The 27,615-nt window shown below is 38.9% G+C and overlaps 1 protein-coding gene across 1 annotated transcript; it reads left to right on the top strand.

Annotated features, from left to right (window-relative positions):
- The first annotated feature begins 408 nt into the window (after window positions 1–408).
- Window positions 409–27,432, top strand: LOC129255898 (uncharacterized). Its single transcript, XM_064096388.1, has 33 exons — window positions 409–633; window positions 2,718–2,759; window positions 3,334–3,500; window positions 4,398–4,514; window positions 5,049–5,190; window positions 6,540–6,681; window positions 7,749–7,963; window positions 8,535–8,826; window positions 9,318–9,629; window positions 10,228–10,460; window positions 11,052–11,075; window positions 11,408–12,370; window positions 12,602–12,765; window positions 13,073–13,186; window positions 13,738–13,879; window positions 14,382–14,645; window positions 15,228–15,519; window positions 15,977–16,334; window positions 16,877–17,063; window positions 17,463–17,769; window positions 18,167–18,231; window positions 18,418–18,578; window positions 19,068–19,178; window positions 19,506–19,647; window positions 20,079–20,339; window positions 20,676–20,964; window positions 21,620–21,870; window positions 22,301–22,591; window positions 23,109–23,278; window positions 23,684–23,865; window positions 24,550–24,648; window positions 25,115–25,492; window positions 26,058–27,432. The coding sequence occupies exons 1-33, from the start codon at window positions 448–450 to the stop codon at window positions 26,303–26,305; spliced, it is 7,311 nt and encodes a 2,436-aa protein (XP_063952458.1). The 5' UTR covers window positions 409–447; the 3' UTR covers window positions 26,306–27,432.
- The last annotated feature ends 183 nt before the right edge of the window (window positions 27,433–27,615 follow it).

Here is a 27,615-nt window from a genome sequence, read left to right as displayed (position 1 = left end):
TCGTCACCTTGGTTACGTGATATAATTGTTAATTTTGTCATGTTTTGCTTTCGATATATGCATTTATATTTTAGTTCCATTTATCTTTGTTTTCTTCAAAACCTTTTTTCCTCTAGTGCTTTACCTTGGGACGGTGATAAAAATTGCACCAATCTTGCTATCCACGGAGTCCTCGACTCTGACTTCAGCCAAACTCCCAAACCACAACAATCACCCACTCACAAGTCAATCGCAGGATGACAAAAGGAGAAAAATGGACTTTAACACTTTTGTGATCATGAAGTGATATCTGAAGGAAATATGTCGAAATGAAGTGAAGACCTCCTCGTTCTTCAGTTTAATTTGATGATCAGAAGTCTCCGTGATTTTTGTAGGGTATGAAGCAAAACTAGGTTGGTGTGAGGGCCAGTGGAAGTCCAGGGAACGAACTTCCACAAAATACAACCCATGGTGTGGAGATCTGGAAAACGAAGAAGGATGGGGTTCTCGATAAGGGGCACCGCCTTTCGCCTGATTTTGCTCTTGGTTGTTGTTCTCCAGTTTTCCTCTTACCCCTGCGATGCATCATCCTCCAAAGCTAATGAAAAATGGATCGCCTTCGCGAAACATCTGAGGAAGAAGCCGATTACAGCGGTGAGTAAAACTTGAGTTAAACTTTTTTAGATATAAAACCTTATATTACGAATCTTTAAATTAATATTACAAATTTGCAGAAGAGAAAATGATTTTCAGTTCCAAGGTGGGTCGCAAGATTTTGATGGCCTGAAATTTTCAATTTAAATTGAAAATGTATTTCTGAGAGTGATTACCTATGATTGTGATACATTAAATGTAAACAAAGTGCGAAAACCCTTCACAATTGCTTACCTTTGTTCAGAAAAAAATAATAGACCAAAATTGGGATTTATTTTTATAAAAGCATAAATGCAACATTTTTTTTCTTTTCAATCCTCACCATCACAAAACAGACATCGTTTAATAAGTTTCAAGGTTTCTAAAAAGAAAAGATATGTCTCTTTGAAGCTTAAGAGATTTATTTTTTGTATGTCCCATCATAACCCCTTCTGTTTTCTAGCATTTTGTAATATCAGTCAGTTTTGAAAAATATAAGTTTTAATTCATGTACACAACATATCAAAATTATAACAGATCCATTTTAACTTTTACGTAAATACAGAATTATATTGAAAAAATATATTTTAACATTAAAAAATAATCTAATTCATGCAACATAGTTTTTAATTTGTTATATGTTAAAGTCAATATTCCATAAATGTGATCAGTATTCGCAAGTCTTCATATATATTTCGTAGAAGCCTCTGTAAATATTGGAAATACAAATGAAATACGTGGTCAATCATGTCAATGCTGATAATTCCCTGATTATTTTCAAACGTGAAGCATGAATGAAAGTACCTTGAAAAATATGTGTTAAATTATATCAAAAGCATACATTAATTATTTATTGAAAAAACATGTTGGTTGACCATTTTTCATATATTATTAAATTGAAGTTTAACAAAATATATCATGTTATTTAAATCAATATATTACAATAATACTAAATAGGTTCATTATTGCAATTACAATTTTAAACGTTTTGATAGTAAAAGATAAGCAATGATTGAGTCAAAATTCAAACGTAATTATTTAATCATCTTTCCATCTATAAGATATCTTGAATGTCACTTTTGATTCCTTTAAAAAAATCAAAGTCATATTTATAGGAAACGCGTTTCATTCAATGAAATACATTATACTCACAGGTAATACTACGGACAATAGTTTGCCATTTTGGATATGTTTTTTTAATTGTAAGTGCACGCTAAAATGGAAAAATACCGCCATTGAATAAAGGACAGAGAGTGGGATGTTTTATTGAAAACAATTATTATTCTTACCACCATCCAACCAATAGCTGGTAACTATAGAGACCTCGGTCTAGCAAGGTAGGTTGTATATAGGTGAGAAAAAGCCAGCAGACAAGGGGGGCGTGGGAAGGTCTATTGACTCGAAGACACTCTGTCACCGGAGCGACGGGCGGAGATCGTGGGTTGTCATGGAGATTGAGATATTCTCGGGGGTAGAAAGCGGAGGTGCCAACCCTGTCAGATTTACCCCCTCCCCGATTTATTGATTTTGATGAAATAGCTATCAATTATTTTTTTTACAAGTTTAGACCCTGTTTCGAAAATCAACATGATCAATGGGCTTGACATGCTTGACCTGTCGTGTAAATTTGTTAATAATTCGTTGCACTGTTTTGCATTTTATTATTGTACTTGCGTTCCAAGCAAAACTCATACCCAAAGATTTTTTTTTCTTCAATAGCCTCATATGGCAACCATGTAAATCCAATTTTACAATACGTATTCGCTCTTATGAAGATATAAGTAGATTTGTTCAGCTGAGGATGTATGACCAGGATCTGCATAATCGTTTTATGAGAAGTTTTATTTAAATCATGTTACCGTAGGCATGGTGGGTTCTATACATGATATGATTCAAGAATAGGGGATAATAACTTCTTTGAAGTCGTCCGATGCATTACAATTCATGAAGAGTCGAATTGCATCTTTTCCCCCGATTGGTTGAAAAATTATAGATCGACACACGTGTATTTTTTTTTTTTGGGGGGGGGGATTTATATCTCTGCAAGTCATGGCAGTCCTTACGCATTGCTTTATGGGAACTTTCTTTTATTTTCATTTTTTCAGCAAGATCTGATAGACCGAGTCAAGAGACAAGCAGCTGATGTGGTACGTTTGAATTATCAACTAAATGAATAAAAGGATGTCTTTCTTTCTAATTTCGTCTTCTCCTTCCCCTTCTATTTTATTTCATTTTTTTTTATTTATTTATTTTTATTTTTATTTTTTAATTTATTTCATTTATTATATCTTTATTAGTAGTAGTAGTTGTAGTGATAGTATAAGTAGTAGTAGAAGAGATAGTAAAAGTAATACACCATGTCTTTAGTAGTAGTAGTAGTAGTAGTAGTAGTAGTAGTAGTAGTAGTAGTAGTAGTAGTAGTAGTAGTAGTAGTAGTAGTAGTAGTTGTAGTAGTAATAGTAGTCGTATCTTTATTTATCATCGTCAACATCATAATTATTATCTTCTTCTTTTTTTTTCTTCTTCCAGTCCTCATTTATTTTTTTCATCTTTTCTGCCTTTGTTTTTTCTTGCCTTTTATATAGTGTGCTAAGCTAGTCGCCGTAGGCATACTGCCTCGCGATTCATACAATTTTTGATAGACTGTCAGATTTGAACATTTGAAATTGCGATTATTCAAACTTTTTTCAAACCTCTTAATCATTCTCTCTCCTCATTCAGACTCCAGTCCCTCCTGAGATAGTCCGATTCCATGTCGAGTCTCGGATAGCCGTTCGGTTTGCCAGTACAACGATCCGAGCCTACATCCGAAATCCGGCATCAGACAGACAAAGCGTCTCATTCGATCTGCTGCTCCCACTTAACTCATACATCACCGATTTCAATATGTAATTATATTATTATCTTTTTTTTTTTTACATATTATTAATTTTCAAATTTATAGACCAAATGGTTCCTGGTCTAAACTACGCCACTGCTAAAATATTATTTCCCTCTAAATTCAGGGTTTTGGTTGCAAAATATATAGACTCAAATCTCTAAGTGTATGTAGCAATTACACATTTTTTTAACGGAAACGAACAAAACTATGAATGACTTAGACCTCATCGTTTACATATACATGTAACTAACAAATTGTGTGACAGATATAATCCGGTATAATATTATACCGGATTATATCAGTCACATGATTTGTCAGTTACATACAGCGGCGTAAAGGATGACATATTCCTCATACCCCAGATATGATTTTAATGAGACCAAAATTACATTAAATAATGTTAACAGTTGTCATCTTAAATTGTCATACCTTTCCAAATAATCATACTTTAATCAGGGGAGAGCTTCATCAACATCTTTGTCCGACGAGTTGCCAGATCTGACAACTTTCTTTGATTCTGATTGGCTGAGAGGCACATGGTAACTGTTATATGAAATGGGATAAAACCTCCGAAACGTCCTTGCATGAAACGTTCCCTTGCATTTTGTTGGCAAGAGGCGCCAGGGATCACCTTTGGGGGATAATCTCTTAAATTATTGAATTTCGTTGCCGATTGATTCTCTTGGTGATTCCCTCCTCTTCATTGGTGGCGATCGGGGGGGGGGGGGGAGGTGGACAGGGTTACGTCACCCACCCTCGATTTCTAAATTTTGTGCAGCTGCCTTTGGCAGAGGGTCGTCTGCCCCCCCCCTACTAGTTGGACCAAAACTCTCACGAAATCGCCGCCTATGCCAGACTTTGATAATGATTTATTAATATTTCGTTTCACTTCTCTTCTCATCAGGAATGTCGATGGGGAACGATACCAGGGTTATGCTATCGATAGATGTCTAGTCAGCGATCTATCGCAACCGGCAGACGTATCGATATCAAGTCTAGAGAAGATGGAATATACTACTGGGTAAGGAGAATATTTGATAACTTTTCGAGAGATGTATACGGGTTTTCAAAGGAACGTGTTTTTTTATTTCAAGGATCTTGATTAAGGTTCGATGTTCAGGTGTGAAAATCTTTAAAATAATGTGTAATATATCTGAAAACAATTAATCTTGAGATATTGCAGATATCGTTTACCTGAATAAATGGTTTCTAGGAGAGTTTGCACATGACCCTCCAAATTTTAGTTTTCATCTTTTTGTTTTACCTTTCCCCCTTTATTTTTCTGGCCCTCCTCCACCTCCCGCTTCTCCTCCCTGTCGTCCACCTCCCCCTCCTCCTCTCTGTCTTCCTCCTCCTCCTTCTTCTTCTTTTCTTCTTCTTCCTTTTTCGGTTTTCGTCCTTTTCTTTGACACGTTCAAAGGGAAACTAATATTGTAAGAAATAAATTGTTCTTAGGCATTTTACATGTAGTAAAAAACACTTTTTAATTACTTTATTATAGATGTAATAACCTCCGTTCACACAATAAAAGCTTACCTCTTTTGTTTTAACATAGTGGACAACAAACCAGGAACCTGTTCACCGTGACTGTGGATACTGTCCCTCGAGGTAACGTCCAGCTTATGATACAGTACCAGGAACTACTGGAACGCCAAAATGGTTGGTACACACAGAGGATCAGCGTTAGACCAAGTCAGGTAAGATAAGATAATACAATTAAAAAATATAAGATACGGTCCAAACTTGGACAATTTCAAAGCCTATACCATCGTGACAGGGGCGGATCCAGGATTTTAAAAAAGGGGGGCACATTTTCCCGAGGAAAATTTGACAAGCCAAAAAAAAGAAGAGTTTTCACCCAAAATTTAAGGTCATTTCGTCCATCATAAAATTTGACAAGCAAAAAAAAGCCTTCGTTTTCAAAACGGGGGGGGGGGGGGGGCACTTGTGTTACAAATGCATATTTACTTTAAAAAAATTATTGTACCTCTCAAGGGGGGGGGGCGCACGGGCCGGCTGTGTCCCCCCCCCCCCCTGCATCCGCCAGTGCATCGTGGCCATCATGACCATTTCAAACTGCCTGGGTGACGAGACAACTCACTCTCATCACTGCAAATAGGCTGCAGTTTGACATAAAGAATTCCTAGGGGTACACGTTCCCCATCCCCGGGTGTTGAATTACTTTTCCCACGACATTATCTTGCCGGCGTCAGAATAGGCGTTATTCCGTCAAAGATTACACTTCATGAATTTTCAATAAATATACTACTCATAGTGTCCTTGATGTTCATAGACAAGGATCATAAACCTACAAAGTCATTGGCAACGACTCGTGCAACACAGCTTGGCGCAATGGTATAGTCTTTGCGCTTGCAGTGGCAAAGTAGTGAGTTCGAATCGCATTATAGGCATGAATCCCATGTTATGAAAAATCGCCTTTTTTGGATGAAAATTGAGACACCACAACACAATTTCATGACAACTTCTACTTTGCTTAAGTTGGATTTGCCTTTCGCCCTATCCCGTTGGAGGGCAAATTCTGTACACTTTTTCAAAAATAAAATAATGTTCACTGATTTCATGACATGAACTATAAACTCTCTAACAGATAATATCTCAAAATCCTCTTGCTTTCCTAGCCATATCTAGCCTTTCTTCTATTAATGACTGTGTATAATCATCTGTTATTGTATGAGGTGCTAGTTTTCCTGATTTACGTCAATGTAAACTACTGTCTACCTCAGGCGAGGGTTCGTATATAGCCACTCCACTACACTTCAAGCTTTTTAAAAAAAGCTTTCTACAGGTGTTCCATTTTCCATTTATTTCTCTTACTTATAATGTTAATTTGCAATGCTTATGTATTTAATCTATTTTTTTTTGTATATACATGTGTATTTCAACTGTACATATTTTGATGTTTTTGAAAAATGGAAAAGTTAGAATAAATGAATTGAATTGAACATGATTTTGGTTTATATTCGTTTCAGGCAACATTCCTTTATTATCGTTATTGTGATCATATTATATTCCCTTTTCCATCTAGAGTGTGTATGACTTCCGCATCTACTCCACAGTGACTGAGCCTCAAGGTATCGAACGATCGGAGGCCGGTATCGATACTAGATCTTACACCGAGTCTGTTTCATCTCTGCTCACTGACAGTATGGCAGGTCTCCACCGATCGAGTAAGGACCTTTCCCTCTTCATTTTCAAGATTTAGTTTTAGTTTTAGTTTCAAGTTTCAGCTTGTATCTGTGTTATATATCTCTTGATGGCGTTGTTCCACACATACAGTTATGGTGTACAAAATACATGCAATAAGAATTCCCCCCTGTAGGTAACCCAAATAAAACATCAATGATGTCTTTTGATGTGTCCATATCGCCCTGTACTTTGGCAGAATAAGCAACTCCCCGCCATAGTTTTATCAAATTATTCTACTTGTCATTCTATATCGATGGAAAGCGATCGACGTTATGTTTTTCAATCAAAGAGAAGTGTACTCTACATGTCACTGAGTTTTTAAACAACAAATGAGAAAGCTCATTGATCAAATCAATGGCAGATGTACCCAAAATATTTCATATTATCTTGCCAATCTTGGTATCTTATTTTAGAGAACCCTTGTATGATGGTCTCGCGCTTGCATTATGCATGTTATAAGCCTAATCATGCATTCAAAGAGATCAATCATGAATCTTTCTAGACTTGGGCCCAGATCATCTGATTATGAGTTGCTGATATATTCACATCTTACGTAGATTAGAAATGTATATTCATGATGCTGAGAGATATGATAGGCAAGACGCCATTTGATTGCATTTACGTCACTTTAAATAACAAAATCTATTTTGTCCTTTTCGCTTACAGTAAATTGAATAGAATGAGAAAAGAGAATGACCCAAGTCCGTGACAGTTAATTTTGAGGACATCAAGAACAATATGCTATTTTTTGTCCAGTTATTCATTTATTTCAGGAACTTTCAGGTGGAAATCCTGGATATAAATTACACACAAGATGGGCATATGTATAAAGCAAAAATTTTTATTCTGATTATACTTAGAGATAGACTTAGATTTGTTTGTATTCATAAAGTCAAATGCTCTTTCGCTACGTTTTTTTTTTCTCAAAAGGTACGGCTTATGTCTGCATTTCTAATCCTTTACAAGGATGTTTCTATAATTTGTATGGTTCGCGCATTTCACCATAATCATGATAATAGATATCATGACGATTTATTATTTCTTGAAGCTGCCAGTAATGACAGAGGTAAGGTCTACGACCTCGGTGGTCATCTCAGAAACACACGGACATCGGGAACCGGGACGACGCAATGTCAGATCGACTACCGCCCAACCCAACAGCAGCAGGATGGCTACATGAACCGTTACAATATTCCTGGTATCTACGGAGATTTCATCATCCGGTATGACATCGCTCATCCTCCAGGTGTGGGGGAGGTGCAGGTGAGGAGATGTGTCCTTTCAGAGTGACAGGACGCAAAGCCGTCGGTTCTTTCGTTTTCTCTTTAATATTCATATTTTCTGAGCAGTCAAGGCATACCAGCCAGCATCTGACAATTCTCAATTCTCTTCCTTATGTTGTTATTTAACAATTTTGATCTGGTATCTTGCGTCTAAGTTAGGATTTGTTTGAGATTGGAGTGGTCATAATTGATTTAGTAATCTTTGTTTATTCACTCCTTTATTTAAGTTCCAGCTTACATGTCTGATATATTAGTTACGAAGGAACAATTTTCGGCAGAGCAAGCATCACATGATAGGATACCTTTCTTTATTGTACCAAACGATTGTATACAGTATTGGGTTGAGATCTGCATCGATTATCTCATTCGATTCGATAGACATAATTATTGATATTGATTAATACTAATACCTATAGTTCTGGCCAATTATCTTGACAATGTGGGCCTAATCCTACTTAGAAACATTAAATCCAAATATAGTAAAAATGGATGATTCGTAAAAGCCTGTAGTGATCAAGAGTCTTTATTATTCTCTTAACGTGTAATATTAGACCTCGGGAACCAACTTCATCCATCGTTTCGCACCTGCCAACTTTGGAGCTGTGAACAAAAGAGTGGTGTTCGTCCTAGATTTCAGTGCTTCCATGTACGGGAATAAGATCAAACAGACCAAAGAGGCGATGTATACCATTCTCGACGAGATGAACGATCGCGATCATTTCAATATCTTGCCCTTTTCCGATTACGTGTACGATGATTGGAACCGCGGACGAATGGTTGATGTGAACCCATACAACATCAACCATGCCAAGCACTTCATTCGCGAACTAGACATTCAAAGAGGTAAGTCAATAATATGTACAACGACCGTAAAGGGCGTCACTACTTTTGAAATGCTGACGCTCTCTACGTTTGTTGATTATGACATAAAGATAGGAACTTAGAGGGGGGAAGGGCGGTGGTATCTTGCACATTTTGAAACGCATATATACATACGAGGCCTATTCACAAGTAGCCTTTGTAACTGACTGATGAAATGGTGTTTGTAAACAATGTAAGACCAATCTGCAGTACGCTTTTGGATTTCCTGTTTGCTTCAATAGAAACTTGGCGGAACATCATGTGAAGGAGTATACATATTATTACTGATATTTCAAAAAAATGTACATAAACTTTTGACGGAATTGCTATTGGTCATTATGTCACCAATGTCAGAATGTGTATTATTGCATCGGTAGTTCAACCTTGATTAAAATATCGTAAAGACAGGCGATCTAGTGAAGCCTTTGAGTAAAGATTGTGGCTGCTACATTCTATTGTGTTGCCTTCCATAGGGACCAACCTGAACGATGCCCTGTTAGAGGGTCTCAGTCTCCTTGAAACCACTGGCTCCATGAACTCGACCATTTCCAACCCAATGGTATGCATCCTATTCGTGCTAACGGACGGGAAACCATCCGTTGGTGTGACGAGTCTCTCCGCTATCGAACGTAACGTCCGTAACGCCAATGACCAGCGGTGTTCTATAGTGACCCTTGGGTTCGGCAAGCTGGTGAACTATAATTTCTTGGTGCGACTAGCCCTTCAGAACCGTGGTATGGCTAGGAGGATTTATGAAGACTCGTCTGCTCCCGGACAATTACGTGGTATGTGATTGAGAACAGGTGATAGAATATGCCTGAATTCGCATGATTAAAATTATGAAAAGTTGCATTTATATGATGATCTTGAAAGTTTTGCTTGATGGTACTAATTGTTTGAGAAAGATTGACAGTTCCCGTATGGTACGTCTAGATAAGTCTCCTTGGTTTCGTTTGAGGTCGGTAGACATAATTTGGAAAGAATGGAAACGTTATCCAATTGTAGGTCTAAGTTTTGTAGGAACGGAGGAAAAGATGAGAGAGAATAGTATCCTTTGTAAAAGTTGTCTAGTTCATACAAAAAAACAAATTTTCTCCTGGTTTAACCATGTCATACTCCCGATTATCACCTGCCACATAACCCAAAACCTAATTAGCATTTTCGCAATACTTCATTTCAAAACTTTGATTATTAATTCAATTTGAGTTTATATTAACATACAAAAGAACATGATCTTTCCATGACACAATTTTTTAACTTCATTTCAAAAGTTCACTCATTAATTCGATTTGAGTATATATATATCAACAAACAAAAAAACATGATCCTTTCATGACATCATTTTTAACATAGCATATTGATACTACCGTCATATTTCTGCAGGCGTCTACAGCGAGGTTGCCACGCCCCTGCTCTTCAACATTGTTGTGGAATACCTCAACAATGCCGTGCGACCCGGAAGCACTTCAGCCACAACCTTTCCGAACTATTTCAACGGTTCCGAACTCGCCGTCTCGGGAATACTCAGTTCCGATGATCTCCGATATTTGCCGATCAAGATTACCGCTGTTGGTGCTGATGGCGTCACCACCTTTAAAGAGGATGTCAATTTGAGGGTAAGCCAAGAAATTGCACCTCAAAAGCCAAACCACGGGCCCAAAAAACAAAGCTCAGCAATGATCGTAGAACATTTTTCTACGATTGATTGCATTGACTATGATGTACAATCAATCGTAAAAATCAAGCATACGATCAATAGCTAATATTTGTGTTACGGGACCCAGCTCGGTCAAACACACACAATTTGTACTCAGTGGCGGATCTTGGGGGGGGGGGGTAAACCCCCAACTCGGGATCCATAAAAATAATATTAAAAAGGAGTGTAGGATCAAACTCCAACACCCCTTCCCTGTTTACTACTTGAGCTACTATCTTCATCGGTGTCGTAGAACATATATTCCTTAGTATGTAGTTCATAATCAACTGTACTTTTACGTTAATCGTTTCACTCTCATGATTCTGAAATCAGGAACGACTTTAAACCTGGTAAAAGGCACCTATGAATAATATGTTTAATATACTATGATATTCATACAGTAAATAATAAGTCAAGAATCATTCTGTCTAGTAAATTGATTTTACCATAAACAAGAGTACTTATCAACCCTTTCAATATTTTCTTTCTTTTTTTTTTGTCTCTCTAAAAGAATGCAAGACTTTCGCTTATGCAGGTAAGTAGTTACACCAAGTTCGTCATGATTAATTGACTGATAAATGATTAAGTAAACAACGTTCCTATAATGGAGATCCAACATGACTTTAATCGTGATTCCAAGTATAGTTTGCTTTCACACTTGCCAAATGTTTTGTAAATAAATGTTTGAATATAAAATTTGATGTTAAAGTTACATTTACAGTGGAAATTTAAAATATCAGTATTGTTAGCGCTACTCGATATAATAGTATCTTCCATTGTAGGTGGGTATATTCAGAAATTGGTTGGATGCCATAACTGGATAAATCTTCCTTTTGATATGGTACCCTTTACTTACTTTTTTTCCAGAATCCTCAAACAGTCAACGACCATACCATCCCTTCGAACTTCGTTGAGAGGACGTACGCATTCATGACATTGCGAGAGTTGTTCAATAGGTACCGTCTAGCGGATGACGCAGTGGAGCGACGCTCCATAGCCGAGCGTGCCCGTGTCATATCACGTCGTTATAACTTACTGACACCTTTGATGAGCATGGTTCTTTCCCGCGTAGCGGATCCTGGTGAAGAGGGCGATGATTGGGTGTCTGTGACAAGGATTGTCGAGTCTAGACCTAGCGGCTTCGAATGGTCTATGGTTGGACCGTCGTTCGGGAGGGTCGGAGAGATGGCGGCAGGTATAGGTGGAGCGAATTGCGACCCTCGTCCTGTAGAGCCTCCACCAACCAGACCTCGTACAAGGCCACCTCCAACTACAACAGAACCGCCCCCAACTAACCCACCAAGGACTTGGCCACCGAGAACATGGCCTCCGAGGACTTGGCCACCAAGGCCGACCACAACGGAAGCACCAAGAACAAGGCCACCGCCGAGGACTTGGCCACCGCGAACCAGGCCAACTACAACAGAAGCACCAAGAACATGGCCACCAAGGACTTTGCCACCGCGAACCAGGCCAACTACAACAGAAGCACCAAGAACAAGGCCACCGCCGAGGACTTGGCCACCGCGAACCAGGCCAACTACAACAGAAGCACCAAGAACAAGACCACCACCAAGAACGTGGCCACCAAGGACTTGGCCACCCAGAACTAGGCCAACTACAACAGAAGCGCCAAGAACAAGACCCCCACCAAGAACATGGCCACCAATAACTTGGCCACCTAGACCCAGGTATACTACAACAGAAGCGCCAAGAACGAGACCACCACCAAGAACTTGGCCACCTAGACCCAGGTCTACTACAACAGAAGCGCCAAGAACGAGACCACAACCAAGAACTACGACCAATGCCCCTGCAGTCCGCCGAGTCGTAAGTTTTAAGATGAAAACTATGAAATATATAAAAATATATATAAATCTCCGTATGTAAGCACATTATCAATTAAAACTCTTTTATAATATCAAAGAGTTTTAAGTAATAATTTGCTTACATACGGAAGTTGTGTTAAGTTACATGTCTTTAAAAAATCGTCGATTTTGTTTAAATATATTCTTCAATTTATTACTGATGACCTACACATGAATTCACCCCTCATTTCAGGACAATCCAATAGTTTTAAGGAGATATAACGTGGAGTCAGACACAACTGAACGGTATGCACGGACAAAAGTCGAGGCCGAGTATGAGAACGTTGACTATGAAGACCATCCTATCGAGTTCAGCCAACAAATACCAAGTGGTGCCTACGTATCTGACTTTTATGTGTAAGTTAGGTGATGAGGAATATTATGAAGTCATTTTTTACATTGCATTAAATATACTTTAAGTCATCGTCATCAGAGTTATAAAGATTGGACCAAATGTCGTTTCACACTGTATTTGTTTAGATAAGGATCGCATTTCTATATTTTTCAATCATATGAACTGCACAGAGCAATAATTGTATAATATTAGCAATAACAATGTGATCATTGGAGTCTTGCGCTCACGATATCTGCTGGGATCCAAGGATCACTTAGGTAGAGCTATGAGGTTTCTGTAGATTAAATGATATTGTATTTTCATTTTCAGTGACATTGATGGAGAGCGTTACCGCGGTGTTGTTCAGAATATCCGTGATGGCCGTTGGCGTGATGTCTTTGCTACCAGTAGCAGCGGTCAGGTCCTGGCTGTGCTTGCAAGAAGGTAAAACAATGTCCATCAATGGGAATCTTGATTTGGGTGTAGATTTCTGTGATGGAAAGAAGGAAGTCTGAAATCTCACCGTATTAACCTATTCCAAGTTGAAAACCAGGGGAGTGTTTCATCAACATTTTTGTCTGCTAAGTTTTCAGATCTGACGATTTTCCTTGATATTGATTGGTTGAGAAGCATTATTACTATGATAACTGTCGGGTAAAACGTCCGACAAGTTCTTTCATGAAACGTTCAATCAAACTATTGTTACAACCACGGTGTGTTAAAGGTGCTATCAAACATTTAACAATCGATGATCATTGAACTATACAATACATCATTTCAAGCTATTTTAAGATTATCCCTCATCTTCAGACGCTATTGTAGCTGAAACTGTAAGAATTGTATTCTATATACATAAGTTATTCATTAGAATGTCAGATATGACAGAATGCAAAGCTCTTAAAGCTCTAGTTTCGTCACTTGCACACCATTTTCAGAATATATCCTTCATGCCATGAAGTAACCATTCCCATCTCATTCCATTTTCTATCCCTCAGGGACCCGACGAAAGATGCGTTTGTGATGCAGTTGCCAGAGGTTCGACCCAATGGACGGGCAACCTTCGTCTTGACTTACGATGAACTCTTGAAACGAGTCAGAGGGCAGTATGAGCAACGAATCAACATCGCACCTCATCAGGTATGTACTGATTCTGATCCTCCAATGATACACCTTCATACCTTTACCTTTGGTATTATATTTTCCTCTCCAGGAGCAGTGACCGTTCCTCTATGAGTTTTCAAGTATTGAAAAGGATACCTCTATATCATGATAATACCCCTGTAATCCAATTTATAAAGATATGATGTCATCATTAGGTCATCCTGCCATCCCTCTCCATAAAAATATTTTGACATCGCCACTGGTCCTCTGGTTCCTTCTCAACTTCATTTTTGTCCACGATGACGTTATCTACACGAGAATGAATCTTTAATGAATCCTTAAGATTAAGGTTGAGGTAAGGTTTGAAGTTTGGGTTTATATGTTTGGCTTAATGTGTGGACTTTCGGTAGAAGCAACTGTCGAATGGGGAAATGTCATGGAACCTTCATTACCACAAAGTTCATGCTTTAATTGTACTTATTGATCCATACTGCCTATACCTAGAAAGGGTTTTATTGTCTCTCATTTACTACCCCAGCTCGTAGAAGATCTGGGCATCGACGTACAGGTGACCGAGCCCCAGAGGATCCGCGAGATGACCGCAGAGTATGACGGTGACACGCGGACTGGAAGACACACCCTGAACCTTGCCACGGGGATTACGCAGGATTCAGATACAAGGTCCCAGTTCAGGTTCTACCCGACGGTCTATGATCAGTCGTACTACAATGAGAATGGCCTGGATGGGGATATCGTGATCAAGTACGATGTCGAGCGTACTCCGGACGGAAGTCATCTACAGGTGATTACGAATCTTCCGTATCTGCTTCTCTGAAGTTCCCTTGCTTTCTGTGAAATACAGAATATAAGAATACAATACCTAAACTATAAGGGAGGTCAGATGCCATCATTGTTGATTATTGTGATTTGATAAAAGGTCGATCCAAATAAGCGAAAATCGATGCATGTTACCCAAGAAACAGGCATACATGTAGGCCTACCATACATATTGTTCTATGGCCTTAAAATGTGTGGGTTTTTTTTTTTTTTTTATAGCAAACATCATTGGCATATGCTCTTTTTAAAACCAATACTGACCCCTCAAATATGTAATAAGGTCTGCAGCAAAAATTCTACACCACATTAATGCAGATCTACGTGGGTCTATATCTCTTTTATCTGTGGTTATCTCCTTTTTTACGTTTCAAATGTCGTGGCGTCCAGTCGCCCAACTTTTTAAGTTATCCCTCAATTGTCATGGTGTTTCATAATCGTTGTTTTTCTAGTCGGTGGATACTGGATAGGAAACATGGTCGATCATGATCTTTCATTAAACGAGGAGAATTTAATCAGATATAATGCTTGGTTGAATCTCTGAACGCAGGTACAAGACAACCACTTCGTGCACTTCTTCTCACCATCCGAACTGGACGCTCTGAAGAAGCAGATAGTGTTCGTCATCGATGTCAGTGCTTCCATGTACGGAACCAAACTGAGCCAGACCAAAGAAGCTCTCAAGACCATGTTAGACCGTCTCAACCCCAGAGATTACTTCAGCATCATCACATTCTCTGATGGGGTTAGGTACTGGAAAGGGAATAGTAGGTTGGCACCGGCCATTCCACGCTATATTGAAGAGGCTAAATCCTACGTCGATAGCCTCAGGGATGACTCTGGTAGGTTATCTTTCACATAATGGTTTCCTTACGTTGACTCCTTGGAACTCATCTTTAAATTTTTTTATTTTGATTTATGATAAGCCTTAGAGATTGAACTCGGTGAATAAAGAACATTGATATTGGCTCGTAGAATTTGACATCTGGTGATGCTAGAGAGATGCTCCTGAAAACCCCTTCTCTCTACGTTCTTCAATTCCACTCTGGATTGTCCAGTTGCTAACTTTCCTTGTTAATCTTCTTTCATTATCTTGATGGTTTCGTTTTATCGTTCCCCAAATCTTGGTTATAAACTTGCAATAACACGATCAATGTGCTTCTTTGGTACGTCATTTCAATTTCCGACGGTTCTAATTTTGCGCATACATTGCCTTGGTCTTAATACTGAAGCAAGAAATTTGTTCATGTACATGTGTACATACTATAAAATCAATTGATAATCACTCTATTCTCCTAGAAACGAACCTCAACGAGGCTATTCTGAGAGCGGATGAGCTCCTAGACAGCGAGACTGTGTACAACAGACCGGGTGACGAATATCTCAGTATGATCATTCTTCTGACCGACGGCATCCCTTCGGTGGGCGTCACAGATCCTCAAGAGATCCTCGACAACGCCCGGGAGGCTATCGCTGGGGAGCATTCCCTCTACACGCTTGGGTTCGGTCGACTGGCAGATTTCGATCTTCTTGTCAAGCTGGCTTACGAGAACAATGGAATTGCCAGGATGATCTACGAAGACTCCAGTGCCACAGAACAGCTTCGTGATTTCTATCTAGAGCTGTATCGACCGCTCTTGTTCGATGTGTCCATGGAGTAAGAGTTATTCATTGATATAATTTTAGCAACGATTTGTGTCTTATTTGATAGAGTGTTAAAAGGATGATCGTTTGATAGAGTGCTTAAAGGATGATCGTTTTAAGCTATTTAAACTAACGAGCTGAATTTTCTCCATAAAGTTCGACAGTCACCCTAATCAAGAACACAAGTGAAGTAAAGCGCAGCAAGTCATAACCATACAAACAAACAAACCCTTCCGAAATTTGTAGATTCTGAGGTAATTTTTACCCCCATGTATAGTAACATCCACTTCGTTATTGAATGTCTTCAAAGATATCCTTTAAAATGTTCGGTCATTTAATCGACTTTTTAGGAGAGCAAAAATACCGTTGTGACATCGGTCGCCGTACCTCCGCGTTAACGTTAAACACCTTAGCTCATTCCCCAAAATGCAAACGGTAATTTAGCATAGTTGTCGCTACCACCCCCATATAACGAATGAACAATATGCATTTGTATGATTACGCCAATGGTGTTGACACCTCTCATTCCTTGATCCCCTCTGAATCACACGCTAGGTATCCAGGCGGAGTGGTCAACCCTGACACCCTGACAGAGAGGCGCTTTCCTGTCTACTTCGATGGATCGGAGCTTGTGATAGCCGGGAGACTCGACGACAATCCACCATCAAACTATCTTAGAGGGGTGATAGATTCAATATCTACTGACGGACCCGACCAGACCAGAGTCAATTCAGATATCAGGGTAAGTTTGTTATCATCTGTGGGTGGTTTATGGTGGTTCGCGCAATTTGTGATGACGTTACGTCAGGGCAAAATCAGTCTCATCTCTTGTGTGCCGAGCTAAGGCTGTAAACCTTATGTCATAATGGAATTTATATGATTTAAGAAAACAACATTTTTTTATTAAAGCTTCCCCCATAAATGAGATAAGAAGATGAATGGCTAGTGCAGACTTGTGAATTATTGCATCTTAAATTTTATTTGATAAGAATTCAAGTACCCCAGCGTAATCACGGTAATACAATATCTCCGCATTTTACAAAATGTGCTTTAATAATAGTAAAAACATTTTCACTGGAAAACAATCATATGATTATTGATGTGACTACCCTTTTGAAACGAAACTTTCTTGAATATACAGAGAACTTCTCCGGAACTGTCTTACCATCGGACGGTACCAAACGTGGTTGAACGCATCTGGGTGATGAAACGGCTTGAGGATCTGATCGACATGTACGCAAGGAGCAGGGATCCCATCGAACGTGACGACATTGCAGAGCGTATCATCGTCCTTGCCAAGCGATATAACTTGGTAACCCCGCTTACTCCATTGGCTCTGAGACACCCAAGAACGGGAGACGTGATCGACGGAAGCAATAGCGACGATGTTCCACTTCCGGGTTACAGTTTGGCCAACAGTGCCAGAGATCTGTTGAAAGAAGCAATAGGTGAGATCAGGGTTGTTTCGCTTTAATAATCTAGGCCTGTAACATACACGACATACAAGTGACGAATTCAAATTGAAAAATTCCAATAACCCTAGATAAAAGCATTTTTAGTACCATCATGTCGTTTTCGACTGCTAATTATTCTATCATTTTGGAGGAAATATGTATTCTCCAAAAACTTCATCCATGATATTATCGTCTAAGAGGAATATAAGTTATCCGCTGAAAGAAAAATGCAAGTCAACGACTTAAGACATTTTTAAATCTCGAAATTCTCAAGTACTACTATCGCAAATCATGTCGTTTTATGAGCAACTTTCTAGTCTTAGAAGTTATTACTGACGAGTGACAACTTTATAATCTTTTAATTGATACACCTTTAAATTTTTTTTTCAAGGCAAGAATGGACCGACCACAGCTCCTGTAAAATTGCAAGATGCCCCGCTAGCAATGGAAAACGATGTAAGTAAAAACCTAATCTTACAAATAGCTCGTAATTGGTACTCGACTAATCTATTTTACTCTTTCTTTTTCTATTCATCCCCTTTTCCAAACAAATTGTTGATAAAATAAAACATACATCGGAAGTCTGACACATAGACGAACAATTCAAATAAGTTATTTCTATTATTTTCTTCCCCTTTCCAGGAAAATATCAATATTGTTCTTTTCAACGTAATGTCTTTGATCATCCTACGTTATGCAATAACGACTGTCGAGGTCGAAATGCAGAATGAAGGAAGGGTTCCAGGGCATGCGGTCTTCAAACAAAAACTTCCAGAAGATGCCTTCATCTCTAATCTCACAATGTAAACTCATGACGCTTGCTAATAGTTCAAACACTGATTTGGAATTCATTGATAATGTCATCGTGTGGTAATTGCAATGATTTGAAATGATTGCTTAGACAAGCCAAAACAATAACACTGATTATGTCTTTTATCGTTAGCAATAGCACCATAATGCTTTACATTATGATCACCCATTCAGGATTTCGTGATCATATAGTTGGTGATTCGATATTTTTTTTAATATGTATTTTTGTAGAGTAAAACATCGTGTGTTAGGAGAGGATAATTAGCCTTCAATCTAAATTTAATGTCTGTTAAGACATTCTTAAAAGATATCACTGTTTTAATAGGATAATGCATGACCTTTCAATGTTACAAAAAGTCATAAACACAGATAAAAGAAATACATATTTATTAACATTTCTTATTTATAAACTATGCAAATGACGTTTAAAATTCGTTTAAACTATAACGTAAATTAAATTCATGTTTTTTTTTTCTAACTAGAACGGTTAACGGAGAGGTGTATACCAGTGAAGTGACCGACCCACAAGATACTGCCGGACTGGGGCTGGGAAAACTAGAGATAGGAAGAAGTGGAGGAATTCTCTCACCATTGTAAGTATCTTTAATCACCTCTTCCAGTATTATACTGGTGTTCTGTTGGCATTTCTGTTTATTCAAAATAAAAGCCGAAGGCAACGAAGCAAAGACGAAAGTTTATCATTAAACAATATTTTCAGGATATGGTTTGGCGACAATGTTTTAAATTTGGAACACACATACCTACACCTACACATAGCATTCTTATACGCACACACCCACACGCACATCGATAACAGTACTCTCCTTCTTTCTCTATCACATTCCTTACCTCATAACTTCTTGCATGTTCTTCATATTTCCCCTCAACCTTTATCTTTCTTTCTGTCCGTCTCTCTTCAGGGGTGATCTTGAGAACAATCTTCTGGTGATAGCTGTTCCAGTTGAACCAGGTGAGAGGGCGTACTTCCGGCTGACCTACGAACGAAAGTTACCAAGACGCCTTGGATTGTACGAGCAGAAGATCGGGATCTTCCCAGAACAGGTACAGATAAGAATGTCAGTCATTGCATTTACCTTGCTTAAAGATGAAGAACATGTTTTTTTTTTAATATCATGAACAATGTGACAAAAATCTAATTGAGATAAACAATATTACGATTTGCTAGCCAGCGGTATTCCTCAGTTAAACCGTTTTCTTTATGATGAAAATCATCAAAGCAACTTTCAAAGCATTATTATCAAATATGATGGGGGATGACAAGGTCTCCTCATGCTTTCACCACAGTATGAAAGGAGACGTACTACGTATTATGTGTTCCGTAAAAGATTTGTATTTTGTGCTTTCACACATCTCTTTATTTACCGTTGGCCATTTAATATGAAAAGCAAAATCATCAAGTAATTGAAAAAAATAATGAAAACAAATGAGATTCCATCCTGTAACTACCACGTCTTTAATGCTCTTAATCAAAGGTAGTTGAAGTGATGAACCTGGACACCATCATCATCGAACCTCAAGGCCTATCTCGCCTGGACAGTTACCTCCTCGACCAGTCCGATGCATCCAATCCAATCTCACTGGCCCGTAGTGTCCAGAAACGTAACAGCAATCGATGGGAGGTTCATTACTCACCCAGGGCGCGAGAACAGATGGGTGTGTCCCCTATGGGGATCATGGCTGACTATACCGTGCAGTACGACGTCACCCACGGCAATGATGCCGGTGATATACAGGTGAATACTAGCAAGGTCGCCGGAGTAGTAGTAACTACAGTGATACTTAATGACAAATGGAAGCGTTATTCATATTTTACCTTATTTTCTTGGCTTCATTGATAAAGAATCTGAAATTGTTGTCGTATTCGATGAAATTCGACGGCATTTATACGCTTTAATCTTTCATTCCATTTCGTTTTATGAACTTGATGTATGTGATCATCCGTCAACGAAGGTTGTAATTATCTAGTTGTCACTAGTAATATTTTCGAGAACATCAGTATGTCTCTTTGTCATTGCTCCACGGTCCCATGCGATGCGTTTCCTATCTGCCACTGTTTCCAAACACCACAGGTCCTCAACGACTACTTCGTCCAGTACTTCTCGCCATCAGGTCTTTCGGTTCTCCGCAAGAACATCATCTTCGTCATCGACATCAGCGGCTCGATGTCGGGCACCAAACTGTCTCAGGTCAAGGATGCCTTGTCCACCATCTTGGATGATATGTCGGAGACGGACAAGTTCAATATCCTGCCCTTCTCCGATGATGTTCATTTCCTGGAGCGTTCTGGGATGCTCTATTCCACCAAGGAGAATGTACGCAGGGCGAAGAGATTCGTCATGGGTCTTCAGGAAATGGACAGTAAGTAGGAAATGGCTAGTAAGTCTTTTTTTTTAATCTCTTTAAAACAAGCGAATTACCATCTATAAGGAGAAGAGCTCTGCGTTTGTTTTATGGTTATTCCTTAAAGGACGATGGGATCAATTTGTTTTTGCAATTTGTAATTGACATTTATGGTTGTGAACCGATGTATTTTCTTCTCAGACATTGTACTAATGTTTGATGAATTGCTATCAAAACGTTTATCTTGCACAGTAGAGTTTTTAGCTATATTGCATTAAGATCAGAGTTGAGCCTTTGATCATCTGTCGAAAGTTACAAGAACGGGTCACACTGAGAAAAATTGATTCCTGATGATCATAACAAGATGGTCATTGAATGATGATGATTTGATTCCATATCCATGATATCAGCATTGGTAGAGGTGTCGAAGAAGATTGATAAGGAGAATCAATGTCTTGTAGCAGAAAATTCGCAGTAAAAATAATGTCAATCGTAGACCAAAGACAAAGATCTCACCTTTAATCAATAGTTCAATCAATGGTATATTCGATTTTTACCATTTCGTGGTACAGATTATGTAACTTGTGTATTCGTTTTCATCAGTCAGCATGAGGTATAACTGAGATCTGAGGCAGTGTGTAATTTCGTCACCGCTTTTGTTCCGACCTCTTAGACACCAACCTCCACAAGGCCATCATATCCGGAGTTGAGATGCTACGTACCGAGAGCGAGCAAGATCCACAAGACGAGGAAATCGTCTCCATGCTCATCGTCCTCACCGATGGCAACCCGAACCATGGCGAGATTGACAAAACAATCATCGAACGTAACGTCCACGAGGCGATCAATGGTGATTTCTCGCTCTTTTGTATCGGCTTCGGTGCTGATGCTGACTACCCTTTCTTGAGAAGACTGTCTTTGCAGGTGAGATGAAGAACGGAACTACCTCTGCAGAACCTAAAATGTCAGAGCTTTCTCTTGCATGCAAAGGTATTCAAGAGCTGAATACTGAACAATGTTGCTTCCTTTCACTACACATCATGGGCGGCGATCCAGGGTGGGGTGGTGGGGGGGGGGGGCAGAGAGACGTGTGTCTAAGGCTTTGAATTTCGTATAGCAGCCTATGGATATTGGTGAGCGTTGTCTTGTCTACCAAGCCCCTCCCCCCTTAGAGGGATAAAACAAAATCATAAAACGCCGCACGTGCTACACATGCATGGTCATATCAGCTGTTCGTGTTTTACAGATCAGTTTTTAAAAATGAAATTCTCCAAGTTACAACTTCAGTATTCATTGATGCCTTAAAACAAAATGTTAGATGATTTCGACTCATAATCCATACCATTTTACCTAGAACCATGGTATCGCACGCCGGATTCCCGAACGCGCCGACGCCGGAGAACACCTCGAGAACTTCTACTACGAGGTGGCTACCCCTCTGCTCCGTGACATAGAATTCCGCTACTCTCGAGGAATCGAACCAAACTCACTCAGCGATCGTACCTTCTCAAACTACTTCAACGGATCCGAGTTGACGGTGGTGGGTAAACTCCTGCCCAATTCGCCGTATGATACACTCAACTCGTATGTTTACGGAAGGACCACTAACGATCCGGTTACTCTTAGAGGACATGGTAATATCCAGGTAAAGGAAATTAAGTTTTCTTCATATATCATGATTATTATTGTTATAAATTTTGTCATATAGTACTGTTTTTTTTTTTTTTTTTTTTTTTTGGGGGGGCAAATGAAAATGTAAATGCTCATCAGTGATACGTACACCAACAATGTAACCCAAACTGAAAAACCTGATGACTCCGTGCCACTTTATTTATGACAAGCACTGGCGAATTCATGAAACGACCGCCCGGTTATTAGCACTCACTGGTGGATCTACTGAATTCCAAACGTGGGTCATTTAAATATCGGTATTCAGGACAGCGTTTCATGAAAGGAATCGTCAGACGTTTTATCCGACAAGTACTGTTTCATCCGACAGTTACCATAGTACTGGTGCTTCTCAGCCAATCAGATTCAAGGAAAGATATCAGATCTGACAACTTGTCGGACGGAAATGTTGATGAAACGCTCCCCATCAGTTCTATGGATCTAGTAACTTGGCCTTTTCTCTTGTTACTAATCTATTGCTCTTCTCTTTCCAGGTTCCCTCTCGTGCTCTGATTGGTGAAGATGTGCCGGAGGATATCATAGAGAGGATCTGGGCTTATCACATCATCCAATCCTTGAAGAATGAACAAGCTCTTGCAGAAGAATCACCAGATTACAGCATGATCGGGGATAGTGAAATCAAAGACAAGTCCGTCCAGTACAGGTGTGAATTCCGAATCTAGCTGTTTTGCTGGAAAATAGTCTTTGATTAAAGGTTAACCATAAAACTTTTTTTTTATCTTGGGATATTTCCAAGAATCCATTTACACAAGGATAGTATTCTTTGACAAATACCTCGGTGTGTTTTACTTTGTTGCTTATTCTGCTATTGTGATTTTTATCAAGTTAATTATAAATTGAGACTGAGCTACTGTTATGCAAATCCATCACACAGTGGGTTGCAGTTCTTGACTGTCAACAGAGTTGATTCTTACGTTTAATTGAAGAAGTCATGCGAGTAACGAGGTCATTTCATGTATATCAAATCACCATTTTTGCTTTCCACTTGTGGATGCATGATCCCAAGTCGTGTATTATTTATTTAAAAGTAATCTATCAACTCAATCAGATTCTTCAACCCTTCTACTGCGTTGTTGATCAGTCGAGATGACCAGGGATCACGTCGGGTGAATCCATTTGGCATGAGAGTCATCACCTCACCATTGCCCCGTACCGCTCGAAAGACACTCTCCAGGAACTACACCGTCATCCCACCTGCTCCTATCCCTGCACCAGAACCTCTTTCTGCAGGTAATACAACGTCTCCTTTTTGGGCGGCTCAAGGATTTTAGAAGAAAGGAGTAATTTAGGGGGCAAGTGGAAAATGTTGGGGTGCAAGGGGGGACAAGAAAATTGTCAATCGTAATTCAAACTGAGGAAACTGGGGAGGACAAAGGGGTTCTTAGTGGAGGAGAAGTTATCGCCCAACCCTCACTTCCTACTCTTACCCTATGTCTCTCCATTACGATCAATGCCAGGATGCATGAATGAGCTACAGTATTGGATAAACATCAGTCTTTGCTGATCTAGAATTACCTTTATTTATTTTATTCATCTCTTCTAAATGACGTTAGTTTACATGTTCGTTCTCACGTTGCAAGAGTTATGAGATATTAATGTAGACGTGAGTTGATTTGCCCTTACCATTCGGCCTCCAAACTGTAATTTGCATCCAGTCATACTCTTCCAATCATTTTATAGAATATAGTAGTTTTTTTTTCCTTTTTTACATTTTTTAAAACAAATATATGATTGTTTTAAACAAACCATGCTCACAATAGGATCCCAAAAGATTGAACGGTTTGGAAACTCTATATCAAGGAAAAGGTAATTATAAATATTCTACAATATAATTGACAATGTAGAGAAACCAATTGTGACGGCTATTGCATTGGTCTTTATGATTTTATTTTCGTTTTTTTTTTGTTGATTTAGGATTCACCATAGCTGTACCAAAGGTTGAGATCACCGTGTGCTTAGACGAGGATCCTCAAGACAATGACGTCATTGCTCTATTAGAAGATCCATTGCAAGGTAAAGACGTGAAAATATCATTAAAATAAATATAATAAATGCATCAAATATTGTTTAAGAAATAGTGTTTATATGTCATGCTGCTCGCATGTACATGTTCATCAAGGTCACAAAGGTCTGGATAGGTTTTTTCTTCTTTCCTTTTACTGGATCAGTGCCGTACCTGGAAAAACTCGTCTGGATGGGCAACAAATTTCTGACAAGCATCGACAAAAGTTTAGTAAAATTATGTCAGAGGGGCCGGGCACTCTGCCTCGACCGTCCCACCCGACCCCCTGTCCTCGGGTAAGATAGTGATTTAGATTTAAAAAGAAACTGTGAGGGGAAAAGGGAAAACATTATCAGGTGTATCAAGGTTTTGAATTTGAATCTAGCAGTGACATATGGAGTACAATTGTCCATTATTCTATTCTAAATCTGAATGAACTTTGCTATTTTTGTGATATACATTCATCTGTTGTTTCAGGTATCTTTGTGAATGGGCGAATCGTCGGGGACACTGTCTCTGGTCGATTCGGAGACAGAGATCGCACTTACATCGGCGAAATCGCCATTGTCCTCAACTCGCCCCAGCCATCCAGACATCGCCTCAAGTTCAACTCTGGTGGTATAGCCGTCGACTCCAGTCGTCCTTTGCGTTGGGGAATCACCTCTGCGTATACCTTTGGAGCTCACTCGCTGGAGGTCAATGGACTTCACGTGGTAGTGTCGCTGGCGAACGGTGCTAGGTTTGAGATAATGAGCAAACGACTGGATTCCAACACGGACAGACATCGGCCCGATGCCTTTACATTCAACGTTCTTGATAATACCGGCCTAACATCTTCTGTCGATGGTATCATAGGTTGGTTCGAAAGAAAGAGGAATAGATTTTATTTATATTATGTATGAAAATAGGGCCTTATTCTAAAACATTTTATTCACACCACTGATTGTACATAGGGTATTACCCTTCATATTTCGCAATAGAGCTAGGTAAGTATAAACCAACCGAGACTCGATACATGGTATCAAAGATTTAGGAAAGTGTCAGGCCAATTACGTCTTTTTTGCCAACAACTGGACAGACCCGAAAAAAGGCCTACCAAGAAGTCAAAGACGGATGAAAAGATAACAGAAATCAGAAAGACGCCGAAACAAAGAAACCTGACTCTGTTCATGATGTGCAATGGTTTTGTCTTTTCTTTTAGGAAGTAGGGAAGGTGTCGGATAAAAAGATAACAGAAATCAGACAGACGCCGAAACAAAGAAACCTGACTCTGTTCATGATATGCAATGGATTAGTCTTTTCTTGTAGGAAGGTGTGTAGTAAGATAAGAAATACAAATCATGACCACCAATGAAAAAGTGGGATTTTGGTGTTTGTGAAATAATTCATGTCACTCTTCTTCTTTGCCTTCTCTCGTCAGGTCGCTTCCAACACGCCAGTGTGATGCTTGACCAACCCAACCAACAGCTCTCTTCAAGATCTTCAGCAGGGTGTGGCCTGTCTCTGTCCCGTAGCCGAGCCGTCAGCGTCAACTTAACTTGGCGGAAGAATGGCCTTGCTGGGGCACGCGATGTCTGTGAGGCACTTGGTAGCGATACGTTGTCGAACAACATAAACGGACTCCAGTATACTGATTTTAGACGCGCTAGTCTCTATTCGACCGTCTAGACTAGGAAAGCAGTTTGTTCTGTATTAGTACTGCAAATATAAAACATGTTGACTATAATTACGTATCATATGTTGTCGGAAAACACAGTTGTATTCATTCGGATGAGTATAAAATTGAGTATAGAATAAATTTACATATCTATTTATATTTACATCGATGTATATAAATCATGTTTGGAATATTGCAGCAGTTGGCTTTGAGTCTATATAGAAAATGTGTATGTACGTGTACATAAATAGTTAAGATTGGATATAAAGTCAGTAAAACGATAGAGGTGATGATTTTCATTGGTATACAAATATAATACAATTTACATGTATATCAGTTTGATAGTGAACTTTGTATTACATGTATGTTATCTGTGTAAAGTCACATGGATTTGAAAGGAAGACCTTCGGGTTATAGTTATTTAGTTAATCTTTTTCCTTTCCCGGCATCCATGTGACTCTCCTTATCCTAATTGTTTGTATATGTTGTTTATGCGTTTGATTATGCCGAATAAAATAATAATAATAATAACTTGAGTGTTGTAAAAATATTGTTGATGACAGAAGAATAAACTACCAAGTAATAAATAAACATATGTCTGAATCAGATGCACGGATTGATTCGGCATATTTTATTTGTCAAACTTTTCGGTTCAAAGTTTTAAAATAAGTTTATATTTCATGGTGATTTCAAATCTAGACTGCTAGAGAAATTCATGTACATATATTGCAATCCGTCACAAATATCGATATCGTTTTATGGCACAGCCCCTGGCATAGGATGAAAGTAGCCCTCTACGGCCAGGAATTGCATTAGTAACTCTTCCATGACCATGATCATGATGACTTTCAATCACATTTGATTACTATAAAAGTAGTGATAAAAAAGTTGATATGTTACATGTGTTTGTGTTGTGTTCTCGTATAAATGTTAAATGAGTTTGTGTTGTGTTCTCGTATTCATAAGCCCAATTTCCCCTGAAAATGCTTGATACAAAATAGCTCATGTGCATGTAGCTACTGTTGTATTCAACATTACACAAAAGTGGGAAGGTGTTGATGTATTATTTATTTTAAAAAATGCCCCCCTCTCTCTTTAAAAAAATAAAAAATCAGTGTTTCAAATAGGGATATGTCAATATTTGTGTTTGCCTCTTTTGTCATTAATATGGAGTTTTCACAACCACTACGTAGACACTTTCTGGAACGTTGATAATCTATTGTAAAAAACCCTTCATGACAAAGCAGCCTTTGTCAAAAATCGGTGAATCAAAGCAGCAATGTCGTCCTTGTCTCTGGACAAACGACATATTTGCAGTTTT

The sequence above is a fragment of the Lytechinus pictus genome, chromosome 3, assembly GCF_037042905.1.
Source record: "Lytechinus pictus isolate F3 Inbred chromosome 3, Lp3.0, whole genome shotgun sequence".
Taxonomy (NCBI): Eukaryota; Metazoa; Echinodermata; class Echinoidea; order Temnopleuroida; family Toxopneustidae; genus Lytechinus; species Lytechinus pictus.
This window is presented reverse-complemented; position numbering and strand designations above follow the sequence as displayed.

Bases quoted from the DNA above. Each gene is read 5' to 3' on its own strand.
- LOC129255898 (XM_064096388.1), top strand. From the start codon at position 448: ATGGTGTGGAGATCTGGAAAACGAAGAAGGATGGGGTTCTCGATAAGG. The intron at 16,335-16,876 runs GTAAGAGTTATT...ATCACACGCTAG, and splicing joins TTGTTCGATGTGTCCATGGA to GTATCCAGGCGGAGTGGTCA. The intron at 21,871-22,300 runs GTGAGATGAAGA...CATTTTACCTAG, and splicing joins TGAGAAGACTGTCTTTGCAG to AACCATGGTATCGCACGCCG.